Raw genomic sequence first — 17,711 nt, 5'->3', positions numbered from 1 at the left:
TTACCTCAGGTTAAGAACTTTGCTTCAGGATGAGAACAGAAATCATGCTCCAGCAGCGCGGCGGCAGCAGGAGGCCCCATTAGCTAAAGTGGTGCTTCAGGTTAAGAACAGTTTCAGGTTAAGAACGGACCTCCGGAATGAATTAAGTACTTAACCACTGTACTTTGGGAAGTAAGGCTCCGCTCTGGTATTTTGCTGCCTGAGGCAAAGGAGAAGATACATACAGAATACAATCACAACCTCCTACAGAATCTGACTAGACTGGCAATTGAATTTTATTTCGACACTGGTGATGGGGCAGCCATTTCCACCTCACCTGAGACAGTAGGCTAGCTTAGGAGATGCAGAGCAGACTAACTTAGGGGAATTATGGCAAGTGGCCTGTCACCTCCCACCATCTGCCGCCTGAGGCAGATGCTTTGCTCTGCCAAATGGTAGGACCAGCTCTGTTAATTCGTTTTTTGAATTAAATATTCGAGTGGCGGAAGGCGTTTCCGAGGCCTGTGTTATGAAAAGATGAGGATAAACATTGGGGGGGGGGGGACGGACAACGACAAAAGCAATGGGGTGATACTTTTATGCGAAAATTGTCCCGTGCAGTATGACCAATTAACAAAACAAATGGCAGCTTTCAAGCACCAGCCCGAGGCTGGACTCTTTGTTTGCTCTTCAAGGTTTTGCAGACCACAACTACTATATTCCCAAGTCTGTATAAGGCTTCCTAATAAACAGTTGGATTCGAGTTACAATATTGCAGCAGGTCCCTAATAACAATAATTTTATTTGTATGTTGCACATCTGACGGGGGTTTCCCAGCCACTCTGGGTGGCTCCCAACATAATATTAAAAATACGATAAAACTTTGAATTATTAAAAACTTCCCCAAACAGGGCTGACTTCAGATGTCTTCTAAATGATTCTATAGCCCCATGCAGGCATCCTAGGTCCCTCAGAGGGAGAGGATGAGAGTCCTAGCTCCACCCAGTGTTGCCAGCCCTGTCATACTTCACAAGCTGAAGGGATAACTTGGGCCCCATCTGCACTATAGAATTAAAGCAGGATCATGCCACTTTATGGCTTCCCCCAAACCATCTCCCAGTATGCTAAGAGTGCTGGGAGATGTTAGGAGACCCCCATTCCCCTAACCGAACTACAATTCCCAGAGTTTCCTTGGATGAGGGATTGGCTGTTAAACGATTTCTGCGGAAAGACATCCACGCCACTCAAATTTCACATGTAAGCAGTTTTCAGAAAGAAACTGACCTTGTGATGCCTTCTCCAAATATGCAGCTCTGAGTATATTTCGCTCTGCTTCTCAAAATATCACAATGAGTTGGTGACTCATAAATAAAAACAAGATAAGGCAGGGGTTGGAATTTAGTTCCGTGTTTAACTCACAAGTCCCTGGAAAACCAGCAGCCACCATGTACTGAAACTGGGTACAAATGCGATGCTAATTCAGCTTTCATGTTTTTCCTTTTTAAGATTGCAAGTTTCTAGCTCTCATGTTTGCAAAGCTAGTAGTGCTTGTTGAAACCTCAGAAGCCAGGAAGACATGGACAAACGAGGTTTCCAGTTATTGGGAATGGCATGGGGCTTTGATGCCGTACATGGCTGCTTGCCTCTATCCATGAATTGCAAACAAACCCCCTCCATTTGCCTAATTTATGCAGGTTGCAGAATTCCAACTTCTCTGCAGAACCGGGATTGTGCATAATTGGTTTCTTTTGGGAAGGAAGGGTGGCATATAAATGTAATCTATCTATCTATCTATCTATCTATCTATCGGTTATGCAGCTAGAAGAAAACAGTGCCACTGAAGCATCACAAAAGCACAACAAAACGTTTACTGAGCCTAGTCTGCCCCTAAAGTTAACCTCACCCACGCTTTTAGTTTCTGTCTGGTACTTGCTAACGCATCAAGAGGTAAATGCATGGAGCATCTCCTCTCATCCTTCCCCCTTTTCTATACAGGTCCAGCTCCTGTGCTTTTAAGAACAGCTTGGCAGGCAAAAAGCCAGGTGCTAAGGGGGTAGGGGAAAATCCATCTCTGCACCAGCAAAAAGCATCACCTGCTTATTTTCTGCAGGTGCTGGTCCGACTGCGACTAAGACCCAGGGGCAGGTGGCTGTTATAAAACGCTTGCAATCCTAGGGGCATTATCAGATCTGCCTCATCACATTTCTGTGTGCATAGGGTTGTAGCCTTAAGCCTTACCTGGTAGTAAATACCACTGAACAGAGTGCAACTTAAAGAGAGCACACCCTACATTTAAACCAGGTCGCCTGCTGCGAAAATGCGGGGAACTGCAGTTTACCCCTCGCCGTGCTACAGTTCCCCAGTGTGTTTGGGGTTTTTTTTTTTGCAGGGAGGGGATGCTCTAAATGTATGGTGTGTGCGTGGCCTGAGTAAACACGCGTAGGGTTGTGCTATTCAGGTACTTTGGGTTCCCTCTACAGGGAGGGTCTGCTATAAAGCAGTCTTTGCATTTTTCAGTCTGGGCTGTTGATAAGTTGAGGACATTTTACCACAAAAAAGGGCTTTGAGCAATTCTACCAAAGGTCATCCCGTGAAACTATTCCAGTGGAATCCGGCTAGCTATGCATTGTGTTACCTCTGGATAAGAGACCCTCCCTTGAGTTTTGCTCCTGCTGCTGTTGCTGGTGGTGGTCAAACTCATTAAACTTGCCTAGCCAGCTTATGCTTTCAAAAGCCGGCCTCTGTGGGGGGTGGGAAGCGATGACACTTTTTTCCACGGAGTCATTTCAGGGAAAGGTTGTGTGTGGTGTGGGTCTGGGGAGAGCGAGTGAATCAATCCTGCAAGCAGCTCCTTTGTTTGAAAGACATCTTCCCATTGAACCATTGTCCTTCGGGGACAGCTGGCACCCTGAGTTCATCTGCACCGGACCAGTCTCAAACGATACACTGGACAAAACAACACAAGCCAGACTCAGGGTGGCCGCATCTCATACCAGGAGAGGGAAAGCTCTCAGAGACCACCAGAAAGAGAAAATAGGCCTGATCAGCCTTTTGTTCAACCCATGGATAAGAAAAGCAAACTGGTAAGACACACATATGTCTTTTGCCTTGTTCTGTTTTTCGTTTAATTGCTACACCATGAATATGTGATGCTGGGGGGGGGGAGGGATATTGTCTGTTTTACTGCTTTGAAGCTGCACTCTTATTACACCCCTACTTTGGGATTTACTTTTGAGGAGATGTTAGGTGGCTTGCAAGCAGACCTCTGCATAGGCAGAAATGGCTTTAGGCTAAGAGGCAAGGCAGGAAGCATTTACAATTGTGGGGATTGCTTATTGCATCACGAATATGTGGAGAATTTAAGGCAAGCCACATCTAATTGTAGCGTAGTATTAAGAGCAGTAGTCGGAAAAGCATTCCATGTTGGATACAGTGAATGTCGCAAGCCTAAGTAGGCTTATTAGGGACGGAGTCCAGACTATTGGAGAGAAATTAATCTTTTCCGAGTTGATTGCGACTTTCAGATTTATGTCACTGGCTTCGAAACAACTTTCTTGCAGAGCACAAAGAATTTGGAGGCATTGTTCTGGAGTAAAATTGCTTTAAAGGTGGTCGTCCTATATCTGCTATGTCTGATCTTGGAGGGTTTAATTTGCGCAAGCGCTGGGTCTGTGATCCCTTGTAGTTAAGCTTATTTTATCAGAGAAATGTGTGCGGACTTCCTTCCCAAAGCGATAATGCCTTCAAACAGCAGTTAAGCCTCTTTCCTGCTGCTTACAAAATAGGAGCTGCTGTTTAGAGCACCATGATGATAAAAAATACCTTACAGATCATTGCATGTATTTCCTATGGGGATATTTTATGGAGATGATATCTTGGGCTGGCTAGCATTGTAAAAAACGATACCCAAACCTACCCTAATATTGTGCTCCTCTGATTGCTAGGAAGCACAGGAATCCTTATTCTAAAGTTTTTTTTCACATAGGTACCCATGTAGGGAGAATCTGTCAACATTTGCTTCTGTCCTTAAATTGCGGTTTCTCGCCAACACACTGCTTAAGTAATTAGCAGTGGTGATGTGTGTCCCCTCCTTTCATTACAGGAAAAGGCCAAGGATAGCTTCAAAAGCTATTTATCAGCAAAACCTGAGAACCTGATAAAGCCAGTGGTGGGAAATAGAAAAAGAAAGAAATTTTTGAAAAGTGTAGAAAAGAGGTTAAAAGATCAAGATAGAAAAATAAGATTCAAAAAACAAAGAACTTCTGATTCTTTATGTGTCCACTATTTTAAAAAAATAAATCACTTCATCCAATCCATTGCAACCCCTAACAAAGGCGCTTCCCATAAACAAACATGATCTCCACTCCTCCAATCCAGATATCATTATTTCCATTTTTTTTTCACTCAAAAAGTCTGAGAGGTTTCCGATCTTTAACAAATGTTAACTGTGAATTTTCTCTGATTTAAACTTGTTGATTTTTCCATCTCGGTGAAGTCGCTGCAGAGTTCTTAACCACCCATTTTCATGGCCCATCACTGGGTGTAGTGCCGGCCCACCCATGAGGCGAGTTGAGGCAATTGCCTCAGGGGGCAGATCTGGGCCTGAGGAGCACACTGCTCACTGCCGCCGCCTCCTCCTTTGCTGTGGGTGGTGGCAGCGGTGGCATGGCTTTGGCAGGGCAAGGTTGTGGCGATGGAGAAGGGGGCAGGAGGCAGCAGCAAGGCATTTTGCCTCCAGCAGCACAACATGCAGGAGCTGCCCCTGTCTGGTGGGTACCTCACTGGTAAGCTGTGCTGACATAGTGTCTACTACTCCCTTGGTATTTTCCATCATAGGAAAATTCCTTAGGAAGGGGAACTCCAAATTGCTTCTTGCTAAGGGACTGGTTTGCTCTGTTACCCAGTTCTTAAATAATGCCTTTTCCGTTGTTCTCTTGGAGACCTTGTCCCGAAAGATGCAATGCAGCACTTCGGTTAAAAGCTATGAATCATATCCAGGAAACTCCTAGTTACCCTCAGAAGTAGATTGTGTTTCACAATAAACATGAGTTTGATCCCCAAAGAGTAATTTTTAAAAAACTCCCAACTCTAGGGGTGCTGTATGTTTTTTACTGGATGGATTTTTTGGGGGTGTGGGTGTGTGGACTTTACCTGATTATTTCTTTCCTCAGCAGCTAAATAATAAGCGGCCTAATTTGTCATGACTTTTTGCTACCAGATAAAACCACATGGCATGGGAGAGAAGGAAATCCTGAGCACAAAACAGCAATTATACTCAGAGTAGACCTGTTAAAATTAACAGGCACGTCTACATTAGGTAGATTAGTTTCAGCAAGTCTAACTTAGTTCTTAGTGGAACTGGGTCTTTAAAATATTTATTGCTCTCATAAAGGAATCGTACAATATGAGTGATTCTCCGCATGTTTTTTTTTTTTTTTTTGGAATTCAGTGGGACTTGTTCCCAAAACGGCATGCAGTCTTTTACCTCAGAAGACTGCTATTATACCAGAGTTTATGCTAGCAAGAATTGCTGCTTCCCGTGCTGCTATGTGAAAGCGCAATAGCCACAGTTTCCAGTGCAGGCTGCAAAGGGCAGCTGTGTGTTTCCACTGATCACAATGGCACTTGCTGAGCGTGCCTAGGAAGCACCAATCAATACATGGTGATGGGAGGAAAGCTGTGGAGATGTTGGAGTTCCTGTTTCATCCATACCTCTTCCACACAGTCCATGCAGTGTTTGCGTGTTGAGGTCACCAAGACACCCCCCAAATAAAACTCAGTTGACCCATAATTTTAGTTTAAGATTTTTGGCATAATTTTGGCCACAACTTTATTAAAATTACAAGCAATGTGAGTGGTTGCTTAGGCATTGGTTGTGACTATCTGACCCCACACGGGGACAGACTGACATTCACATGCCCATGAAAGCCAGAAAGGGAAAACATTTTGGGGAGAAAGATGGAGCTGGGTACCATGCCCTCACCTGTCCACCACTGGCCCTCCTGGGGATCACGTTTGAGAAACACTGCTCCACAATTATGCTGCCAAGAAGAAGGAAACTGCCTTAATCTGAGTAAAACCACTGGTTCTCTCTAGCTTAGTATTGTTTACACTCATTAGCAGTGGCCCTCCAAGGTTTCAGGTATGGGGCATTCTCTCCCGTGCCTGAAGATGACTGGGGATTGAGCCTGGGACCTTCTGTATACAAAGCAGGTGCTTTACCAATCAGTGGCGTAGCGTGGGTTGTCAGCACCCGGGGCAAGGCAAGTAATTTGCGCCCCCTAACCCGTGGATTTGTGCCCCCTAACCCTAACCCCCAGATGTTGCGCCCTGTGCGGCCGGGCCCCCCTGCACCCCCCACGCTACGCCACTGTTACCAATGAGCTAAGAGCCTACGTTGTGCCCACTGACATACCCCAGCATGGGCTCTATACACATTTTAACTTCAAAGCATTTGAATCACCTTATTTCCTTCAAAGAACTCTCAGCGCTGTAGTTTAAGGGCTGCTGGGTACTGTAGCACAGCAACAGTACCCAGAGTTCTTTGAGGAACAGAATATGATTTGAATGTGTTCTAAAGGTACAGTGCACACAAAGTTGAACAACTACGACATAGGTAGGCAAACTAAGGCCGGGGGCCCGGATCCGGCTCAATTGCCTTCTAAATCCGGCCCACGGACGGTCTGGGAATCAGTGTGTTTTTACATGAGTAGAATGTGTCATTTTATTTAAAATGCATCTCTGGGTTATTTGTGGGGCATAGGGATTCATTCATATATTTTTTTTCAAAATATAGTCCGGGCCCCCACAAGGTTTGAGGGACAGTGGACCGGCCCACTGCTGAAAAAGTTTGCTGACCCCTGAACTACAGGCATCTCTGACAGCAGTGCAAGCCCCACTGTGGTTCAAATACATCCACTCGTATGGAAGGGAGAAAGGGGTGGGAGCCACATGGGCAAGGAGGAAAGCGCATTACAAGCACATGGGCATAGGAGAAAATATGGACCCAGCTTAGTAATTCAGAGGGAAGTAGCAGTGTATGAAGAAAAAGGGAGGGGGTCAAGCGGTTGTGTGGGTGCTTCTGGCCTGGTTAGGCTCCCCATTTTCTCCAGTACAGGTGTGCTTCAGAACAACATAACAATGTAGAATTCAAACAAAGTTTAGTTCTGTTTCTGCATATCAGTGGCACCATGCAACCAAGTAAAATGACAGGTAGGGTGTTGTTGTTTAGTCGCGTCCGAGTCTTCGTAACCCCATGGACCAGAGCACACCAGGCACTCCTGTCTTCCACTGCCTCCCGCAGTTTGGTCAAACTCATGCTGGTAGCTTCGAGAACACTGTCCCACCATCTCGTCCTCTGTTGTCCCCTTCTCCTTGTTCCCAACATCAGGGTCTTTTCCAGGGAGTCTTCTCTTCTCATGAGGTGGCCAAAGTATTGGAGCCTCAGCTTCAGGATCTGTCCTTCCTGTGAGCACTCCGGGCTGATTTCCTTAATAATGGAGAGGTTTGATCTTCTTGCAGTCCATGGGACTCTCTAGAGTCTCCTCCAGTACCATAATTCAAAAGCATCAATTCTTCGGCGATCAGCCTTCTTTATGGTCCAGCTCTCACTTCCATACATCACTACTGGGAAAACCATAGCTTTAACTATACGGACCTTTGTTGGCAAGGTGATGTCTCTGCATTTTTTTAAGATGCTGTCTAGGTTTGTCATTGCTTTTCTCCCAAGAAGCAGGCGTCTTGACAGGTAGGATAGTTCTTTACAATACAAAACTCTGGAACGTGCAGAAAACTTTAATAAAATCAATGAGTGATAATCCAAAAAAAGGGGTAAACTGGGAGATGCTATAGGAACGACCCGAAGCTGACAATTGTTATAAAGCGAAAATGCAAAAAAGAAGAAGCAACTATTTACTTCAAAAGAAGATACATTCTTTTCTTGGCTTGGCCAAGTGGAATATAAAGCAGTTTACTCATTGCAAATGGATAGCTGTGCTCATTTACCCAGGGAGTCCCTCACCAGGTGAGCAAATTAATTAGTCCTTTGACCATACTTGTTTTATAAGCAAAACCCACAAATTTTTCTGAATTTTAAAGGTCAAACCACCCAAATGGCAAGGCTGAGCCACCTCACAGCTATGCACGAGATCATCGGTTAATTTATCCCCGAAAAGTGAAAAGGGGGTGATATTAACTGGGTGACATCACGGCACTTGAGCATATGGCTGGTTCCACCAATGTGTATCTTGGAGAGTAGGGGGGAGGTTTCTTAACCTACCTGCCTATTAAGTCATCTGTAGTTAGGTGAGCTTGGAGGGGAATGCACAGGTGAAGTGCACAGGTGTCGTTTTAACACTAGGGGGACTTACAAGCATCCTTAAATAGCACAACAATTCTGCCTCCAGACTGTCACTATTTTGCAGGAGTGCATAGAGGAAATTTGGGTTTGAGCAATTAAAAATCTGTTGACGTAGTGCAATCATGTTTATTTATTGACATATAGCAACAAATACAAATAAACCATACTGGAAAATTAAATTACTGGAAAATTAAATTACATTAGAAGCACAGGACATCTAGTACCATAGGTACATACAAGAATAACTCAAGAAAGCCATATTTCCTAAGATGGTACAGACAGTGAGTGTTGTGCATCTGAATGCAAAACAGGAAATAAAGTCATATAAATGTTCTGGGATTTCCATCCCTCTTCAGACCTGCAGCTTATGGTTTGGGGCTTTTTTTCTGCATTAGCCAAACCCCACAAGTTTTTGAACTGTAAAGAAAGGTGCACATTTTGTAGTGCTTTCCATTGTTGAGCTATGGAAACTCTGGCTGCAGCCAACACCCTGCCAAAAGTTCTTTAGAAGGAGAAACTTGCATTTGATCATCCCACATGTTCAGCAAAGGAGAGACTTGGTTTGATTATATTTCCTGATAGAAATCAGACCAAAATGATGAAACCAGGGGACATTCCCACCATAAGTGGAAAAAAGTCCCTCTCTTCTCACAACCCGGCCAACAATCCTGTGCTGTTGTACAGCGCAACAAATTTTATACTATTCCAGGACTGTCAGCTTATCCTAATAAATTGGGTACTATGCTATGTGTTGCTGTTCTTTGATGTGAGTGGCTATGCAATGGATCAACACAGCTGCATTTCTTGGACTCTCTGTGGAGGGTTGTAGCTATGGGGGCAGTCACAAAAAAATTGCCTATACTGTACATCAAAGCTGACCACAACACCATGGTCACACAGCTAGGTAGCCTTGAGGTAACCTCCTCAATGTAAAGGCAAGCTTCAGAGAATCCTGTAACTAAGGACCATCCGTACTATACATATAAAACAGTACCATGCCACTTTAAACAGCTGTGTTCCCCCCAGTTAATATTCAGATTCATTGTTAAGGTGAGTTGTTAGGAGACCACTATTCTCTTCCCAGAGAACTCTGGGAATTGTAGCTCTGGGAGGGGAATCTGGATCTCCTAATAAATCTCAGCACTCTTGACAAACTCTCCTGCCAACCTAGCAGTTCGAAAGCACATCAAAAGTGCAAGTAGATAAATACCACTCCGGCGGGAAGGTAAACGGTGTTTCCGTGTGCTGCTCTGGTTCGCCAGAAGCGGCTTAGTCATGCTGGCCACATGACCCGGAAGCTGTATGCCGGCTCCCTCGGCCAATAAAGCGAGATGAGCGCCGCAACCCCAGAGTCGGCCACGACTGGACCTAATGGTCAGGGGTCCCTTTACCTTTGCCTTTACTCTTGACAAACTACAGATCCCAGGAATCTTTAGGAAAGCCATGACTGTTTAAAGGGGGATGATGGGGCAGATTGGGGCAGATGGGGCCTTGGTGTTCTAGACTGAAAGGAGGTCAGAACCAAAAGCGTCCCATGCCAGAGAGAGCAATGCTGTAACCATCCAGCAACAGTAGGCTGAAGAGAAGCAATTGGCATTCGTCTTTTTCCTAGAACCATCAAATTCTAAAGTTGGAAGGTACCCTGGCGATCATCTAGTCCAACCCCCCAGCAATACAGGAATATGCTGGTGTTCCATACGGGGATCAGACCTGCAACCATGGCTCCAACCAGCTGAGCTATCCTGTTTCAGTAGACAAGGAAGGAATGAATTTTATTATTTCGGTCACAGACTAGTTCCAGCCCACATACAGTATCAAGAATGTCATAAAACACGATAGGGATACGTTTGAATTTGCAATTAGGTATAACAGGGACAATACAGATATAACAACAGTTAAAAATATATAAATTAAAACTTAGTCACTAACATATAACCTAAAATTAGGCTATATGTTAAATTAAGGTCTTAATCATTATGATAGCACAGCTTGTTCCCTAAGTTTTATGGCAATCACACAGAATTTGGCTACCCTTAATGTAATCTCAGGATCCTTGAAGGAGGAGTGAAGTCAAGCTGTTGGAAGGTTACGGCGCCTGCTGTGGCTGTCGAGACCGATACAGGAGAGAGATGTTTTGTTGCAGCTGGGGCAGATGAAGGCATCTGGTTGTGCTGCTGCACATGCACTCTTGGCAGCTCCTGGGATTCTTTGATCCTGAGCTAGACTGATGGGCTGACTTTCTATAAGGTAGTTTCTGATGGTTCTCAGCCATAAAGCCCAGTAGTGAAGTAGCCCTAGGTGGCACTGTGGTTCATTAGCACAGCATCCAAGATAGCATAGCTATGGGAGGCTCCAGGCTCAACTTCCAGGGTTGGTCTCCAAGGAGAGGTAAAGGTAAAGGTACCCCTGCCCGAGCGGGCCAGTCTTGACAGACTGTGGGGTTTGTGCGCCCATCTCACATCTATAGGCCGGGGGCCAGCGCTGTCCGGAGACACTTCCGGGTCACGTGGCCAGCGTGACAAAGCTGCATCTGGCGAGCCAGCGCAGCACACGGAACGCCGTTTACCTTCCCGCTGGTAAGCGGTACCTATTTATCTACTTGCACCCGGGGGTGCTTTCGAACTGCTAGGTTGGCAGGCGCTGGGACCGAGCAGCGGGAGCGCACCCCGCCGCGGGGATTCGAACCGCCGACCATGCGATCGGCAAGTCCTAGGCGCTGAGGCTTTAACCCACAGCGCCACCCGCGTCCACCTCTCCAAGGAGAAGGTGCCTGCAAAAGCTGCACTGAGACAGTACAGCACTGTAGCCAATTGGAATGGGTTTTTTTAAGGAAAAGTAGAGGGGGTTGTAAAAGATGCAAAGGAGCTGAAAGCTGTCCATGCCCCAATTTTGGACCTAGTTTTGAAATTCCCAAACTGGTGTTCCTGAGGAATGGTGTGCAGGAGAGTTCAAAGAGGAGTTGTTGTTGTTGTTTAGTCGTTTAGCCATGTCCAACTCTTCGTGACCCCATGGACCAGAGCACGCCAGGCACTCCTGTCTTCCACTGCCTTTCGCAGTTTGGTCAAACTCATGCTGGTAGCTTCGAGAACACTGTCCAACCATCTCGTCCTCTGCCGTCCCCTTCTCCTTGTGCCCTCCATCTTTCCCAACATCAGGGTCTTTTCCCGGGAGTCTTCTCTTCTCATGAGGTGGCCAAAGTATTGGAGCCTCAGCTTCAGGATCTGTCCTTCCAGTGAGCACTCAGGGCTGATTTCCTTCAGAATGGATACGTTTGATCTTCTTGCAGTCCATGGGATTCTCCAGAGTCTCCTCCAGAACCATAATTCAAAAGCATCAATTCTTCGGCGATCAGCCTTCCTTATGGTCCAGCTCTCACTTCCATACATCACCAAGGAGGAATTAATCTGAGTTATTTATATCTCTCCTTTCAGGATACCAATCCTTTTAAGGCAGGCTGAGTAACTTCAAAATGCATTCTTTAAAGCCATGAAAAAAATAGTTTCCACATATATAAAAAGGGATTTTGTATCCTCCCCACGGAACAGCTGGTGGTAGAGGACCCCATGTGTGCCAGGGGCCAGTCTGGCTGGACTTGGCATCTCTGCCCTCCTTCCTCTGAATACCAGTTCCTGGAAGTCACAAGAAAGGAGAGCGCCGTTGCACTCAGGTCCTGCTTGCAGCCTCCCCAAAAGCAGGGCGTAGCTAGGAGTGGGTTAGGAGCCCATCCGCCTGTGCACTTGGACAGATGGGCCAAAGGAGGAGGAGGAGGAAGGAAGGAAGGAAGGTGGAGCAGAGCAGATCTGACCCCGATGGCAGCAATGGCAGAGCAGGAAAGGCATCAAGAAGCAGACTGGTTCATGGTCCCTCCCGGCTTTGAAGGAGCCAGTAAAGCCCTTGCTGAGGGTTCAAGGGAGCCTAGATATGCTTCTGCCCAGGGGCATCTGACTGTGAGAGCAAGAAGCTGGGCTAGTTGGGTCTCTGGCTTGCCCCAGCAGGTCTCTCTTGATGTTTTCAGTACTGGGATATTTCCCACAGGGCAGCTGGGGGATGGGTGTTGTTGTTGTTTAGTCGTGTCTGACTCTTCATGACCCCATGGACCAGAACACGCCAGGCACTCCTGTCTTCCACTGCCTCCAGCAGTTTGGTCAAACTCATGCTGGTAGCTTCAAGAACACTGTTCAACCATCTCATCCTCTGTCGTCCCCTTCTCCTTGTTCCCTCCATCTTTCCCAACATCAGGGTCTTTTCCAGGGAGTCTTCTCTTCTCATGAGGTGGCCAAAGTATTGGAGCCTCAGCTTCAGGATCTGTCCTTCCAGTGAGCACTCAGGGCTGATTTCCTTCAGAATGGACATGTTTGATCTTCATGGGACTCTCAAGACTCTGCTCCAGCACCATAATGGGTGGGGATGGGTGTAAATCAGGGGTTGGCAAGGTTTACCTCTCCTGGGCCAGTGCACTCCAGAGGAGATCCCTCTGTGGGCTGGATCATGAGCGCATGTGAACACGTACGGTTGTGATTTCTGGCGTCTGTGTCTGCGCAGACATGATTTTCACCATCTGAGCATGCACAGACACGATTTCCGGCACCGTGGAAGCGAGTCCCAGCGCCACGCTGTACCGGTTTAGCGCAGCACACAGGGACTCGCTGAGTGGGCAGCTTGGTTTGGGGGTGGCTCATGAGCCGGTTAAACGACCCCCATGGGCTGCTTGTGGCCCATGGGCCTTAGGTTGCCTACCCTTGGTGAAAATGGACCTCTGGAGTAGGCTCAGAAGTGTTCTTCACCTGCCTCCCCCCTTTCTATTTATGTGAACATCTGAGCAATAAAGGAATAGAAAAGGAATAGAATCTCCCAATCTCTCTTATGGTCAAGATGCAGATGTTCTGCACCGGTGTTAGGTTGTGTAGTGAACTGCTGCTGCAGCATCATGAAGATATCTGCTATACCAGCCTCTCCAGCTTGTTGCCTTCTAGATGTTGTTGAACTGCAACTCCCGTCAGCCTCAGCCAGCATGGCCAACGCTTAGGGATGATGGGGATTGTAATTTGCAACATCTAGAGCAGCGGTTCTCAACCTGTGGGTCCCCAGATGTTGTTGGACTACAACTCCCATCATCCCTGAGCTCTGGCCTTGCTAGCTAGGGGTGATGGGAGTTGTAGTTCAACAACATTTGGGGACCCACAGGTTGAGAAAGGCTGATCTAGAGGGTGTCATGATTTGGGAAGGCTGTGCCTTCCAGTGGAAGAAGGGAGGTGGCTTTTATTGAACAGGAAGTGAAGCGTAGAATGGGTTCTGACAGCGTCGTGTAGGAATTGGGTTGCCAGCTTGAGCCAGTGTGGTGTAGTGGTTAAGAGCGGTAGTCACGTAATCTGGGTAACCGGGTTTGCGTCTCCGCTCCTCCACATGCAGCTGCTGGGTGACCTTGGGCCAGTCACACTTCTGTGAAGTCTCTCAGCCCCACTCACCTCACAGAGTGTTTGTTGTGGGGGAGGAAGGGAAAGGAGAATGTTAGCCGCTTTGAGACTCCTGAAGGGGAGTGAAAGGCGGGATATCAAATCCAAACTCTTCTTCTTCTTCTTCCCCATTCTCTTCTGTTCTTGCACTAATTTTGCCGTTTGAACTGGGGAAATTCTGGGCGTATGGCAAAGCTACTTCATCACTACTGAACTTTCATCCTAAGTCTCCCTGTTTCCACTACTATCTTCATCTGACTTGCACCTTTTTGAAATGCACAGGAGGAAATCGTGGCAGCCCTGTGCCGGAACTGGTTCTGCCGTAGGCCTTGCATGATGCTGTCTTTGTGGGGCATCTTTTGGCCTGTTAGCATTGGATGTCTGCCTACTTGCTGGAGCAGGGCAGGAGAAACATGAGGATTGTGTGAAGCACAATGGCTAACAGCTGCAAGTGCATGTGATCGCGAACCAGCTGAATGAGGAATTGAGAGAGGATGACATCACCCAGGTTCTTTTGCCATCCTGCGTGCCCCAGCCCAACCTCCTCTGATGTCTACGTTGGTGGAAGTAATGTCATCATGAAGATAATGCTTGTTTATCCAAGAGAAGCAGTAATGTTCGAGCTGTTGCCGCCAGATGGTTTTTCTTTCTTTCTGCTTTGTCTACTGGCTTTGATCCTGGAAGGAAGAGCGAGCCATGAGAGTTTGGTGCCAATAGGAGTGTCCAGGACTTACCAACAAAGGTGTCTGTGCTCTCCATTGCATGCCTGGTGGGAGCTGGTCTCCGTTAGGGGATTGTGGTTAGTGGGGGCACTGTTTAGAGCTGGGGGGCAGGGAACCCCATAGCAGCCCATGCTGCCTCCCCATCCAGCCTGCAAGCATCTCTACTATCACCTCCCCCCTCCAGAATCACCCCCTTGCTGCAAAAAGGCCTAAGTAAAAACTCCTAATAGAAAACCTTTTTTGGACCCTAACTGTTGTGTGGTATCTGTATATTTCCCTTACAGAAACCACTGTTCCTAGAGCTCCCCAAGGAAGAGAATATGGGTCTCCTAAGAACTCTAATCAATGGGTTGCGGGTGGCGCTGTGGTCTAAACCACAGAGCCTACGGCTTGCCGATCAGAAGATCAGAGGTTCAAATCCCTGCGATGGGGTGAGCTCCCGTTGCTCGGTCCCTGCTTCTGCCAACCTAGCAGTTTGAAAGCACGTCAAAGTGCAAGTAGATAAATAGGTACCGCTCCAGCAGGAAGGTAAATGGCGTTTCCGTGTGCTGCTCTAGTTCTTCAGAAGTGGCTTAGTCATGCTGGCCACATGACCCGGAAGCTGTAAGCCAGCTCCCTCGGCCAATAAAGCGAGATGAGCGCCACAACCCCAGAGTTGTCTGCGACTGGACCTAACGGTCAGGGGTCCCTTTACCTTTAAGAACTCTAAGCACTCTTAGCAAACCACAGTTCCCAAGGTCCTTTGGGGAAAGCCATCACTGTTAAAGTGGTGCTTTAAATGCCTGGTGCAGATGGGCTTGGAACGCTATCTGCTGATGTGGAGGAAAGCGACACGTGTTTGTTTACGCCAGCGTTTCCCGACCCATTCCATAACTCTCCTGGCTGGGGGCTGATGGAAGTTGTAGTCTAAAACATCTGGAGGACACCAGCCTGGGGAAGGCTCAGTTGTGCCAAGAAACAGCCATCTGTTTGGGGGCAGAATCGGGTGAGAGATTTCCCCCAGGAAAACTGAAGTTTTTAAAACGCTTTGCTTTTTTATTATTTGTGAAATAAAAAAAGGTTGAAGGAGCTGCATATGTTTAGCTTGGAAAAGAGGAGATTGAGAGGAGATAGGAGAGCCATCTTCAAATATCTTAAGGGCTGTCACATGGAAGATGGAGCATGCTTGTTTTCTCCTGCTCTGGAGGGTAGGACTCATGGCAGTGGCTTCAAGTTAGAAGAAAGGAGGTTCTTACCCAACATCAGGAAGAACTTTATGAGAGCAAGAGCTGCTCAACAGTGGAATGGTCTCTCTTTGGAGGTTGTGGATTCTCCTTCCTTGGAGGTTTTTAAGCAGAGGTTGGATGGCCATCTGGCATGGATGCTTTGGTGGAGACACCTGCATTGCAGGGGGTTGGACTAGACTAGATTTTTAGAAGAAGGCAGCCCTGTTTAGGGAAGCTTTTAATGTTTAATAGGTTATTGTATTTTAATATTCCATTGGAAGCCACCCAGAGTGACTGGAGAAACCCAGCCAGATGGGTGGGGTATAAATAATAAATTATTATTATTATTATTATTATTATTATTATTATTATTATTATTATTATTACTGTTGGGGTCCCTTCCAACTCTACAATTCTATGATTCTATGAAACAGTACAGTCTCTTTAACTATTCTTGCACCCTGTTGACATACTGTTCTAGATTTCTCTTTCAATTTCTCAGTTTCTCCTATGACAATAAACAGGTTTGATATGGCGCAACTGCTCTATTGTCTATGTCTTTAAAAACAAAGACATTTGGTTCCCAAAACCAGCCAATGGTAGAATCCCAGGTCAATTATGTAAAGAAACAATTCCATTTGTTTTGTTTTGCATATATATATATATATATATATATATATATATATATATATATCTGCTTAACTGGGCAGCAAATCTTGGGCTGTGGACATTTACAGCATCTCCCCAACCCCCCAAAAAAAGAATACTGGGAACTGTAGTCTATTGAGAATTGTAGCTCTGTGGTTAGCAAACTGCAGTTCCCATGATTATTTGGAGGTGAAAATGTTCTTTAAATGTATGGTTCGTAGACAACATTAAAATCAACTGTTTCAGTGACCAAATGGCTCAGCTCTTAAACTAGGACCGAAAAGGTGTCACTTTTGTTTCTTTTTATTTAATAGAATAACATCTGCAGGCACCCTGCCATTCTTCATCTTGGCAGTATGCAGTTATAAGAAGCTCTGGTGTCCTTGGATGTAAATTCTGGGGACTTGCTGGGATACAATAAAAACCACACAGCTTGTCTCTTAGTTACTTCCATGTGTGCACCATCTCTTCTTCGGGATATGAAATACAATTGAGTAGATTCTCTGTTACAAATTATTTTAAAAACCAAATAAGGAAACATTATCTATTGTTTTTGCCAACAATGTTTCAGTTATTTTTCTTTCTGGGAGAAAACAAAAAGTATTGTTCTAACCAGCAAGAGGCATGCTCTTCTAAGCTTTGCAGTAATTGGGGAAAAAACAAACCCCACATATATAACACAAAGATAAACTGAGTCATGGTGACTGTGATGTTTGCAAAGAGTGATCCTTCTGCTTTAGGGCCAGGGGAATTCAGTTCAGTTTGTGCCTTGAAGGTGAAACTATCCAATTCTTAGTTTCTGAAATTACATATGAACCGAAACACAGCCATCCTTTGAAATTTTGTTTAATAGTCGGCCCCTCTTTAATGGTAACTAAATTTTGGATATGGAGGAGAGGTTAGGGATTTCTTAATAGAACTCTAAGCACCTTTACCAAGTTAGACATTGTAGGATTCTTAGATACAGGTGAGGGGTGAACATAACAGGTGTTTATTTATACCCCACCATGGAACCTGATTTTGTGCATCTGGGGCTTCAGTTGATCTTCCACATCCAAGCACTGAACAAGTCCAGATGTGTTTAGCTTCAGCAACATGGTAGCCTCACATGCCTTCAGATCATGCCATAGTATAAAACCAATGCACACTTGTAGATAAGCCTCTGAGAGTCATTCAGGTTCTTCCATAGAGTCTGCGTGTCCCAGAAAGAAAGGAAGTTTTTGATAGGGGACTGCTGTGTCTGATTGCCTAGGGAATGTGAAGCCCTTCAGATGCCTCAGTGACAACTCCCATCAACCTCTATCACTGGCCATGGTGGGTGGGGCTGGGGTTGATGGAAGTTGGA

General features: G+C 46.0%; 1 protein-coding gene across 1 annotated transcript in view; it reads left to right on the top strand.

Annotated features, from left to right (window-relative positions):
• The first annotated feature begins 2,793 nt into the window (after positions 1-2,793).
• The window catches only part of ENPP2 (ectonucleotide pyrophosphatase/phosphodiesterase 2), an 81,541-nt gene continuing 66,623 nt past the window's right edge, over positions 2,794-17,711 (top strand). Inside the window, exon 1 of the mRNA XM_082235562.1 lies at positions 2,794-3,062. Coding sequence (XP_082091688.1) covers positions 3,042-3,062 — 21 coding nt within the window. The 5' untranslated portion in view covers positions 2,794-3,041. The remainder of the gene's footprint in view (positions 3,063-17,711) is intronic.

This window comes from Podarcis vaucheri (assembly GCF_965113315.1).
Source record: "Podarcis vaucheri genome assembly, chromosome: 8".
Classification (NCBI taxonomy): Eukaryota; Metazoa; Chordata; class Lepidosauria; order Squamata; family Lacertidae; genus Podarcis; species Podarcis vaucheri.
This window is presented reverse-complemented; position numbering and strand designations above follow the sequence as displayed.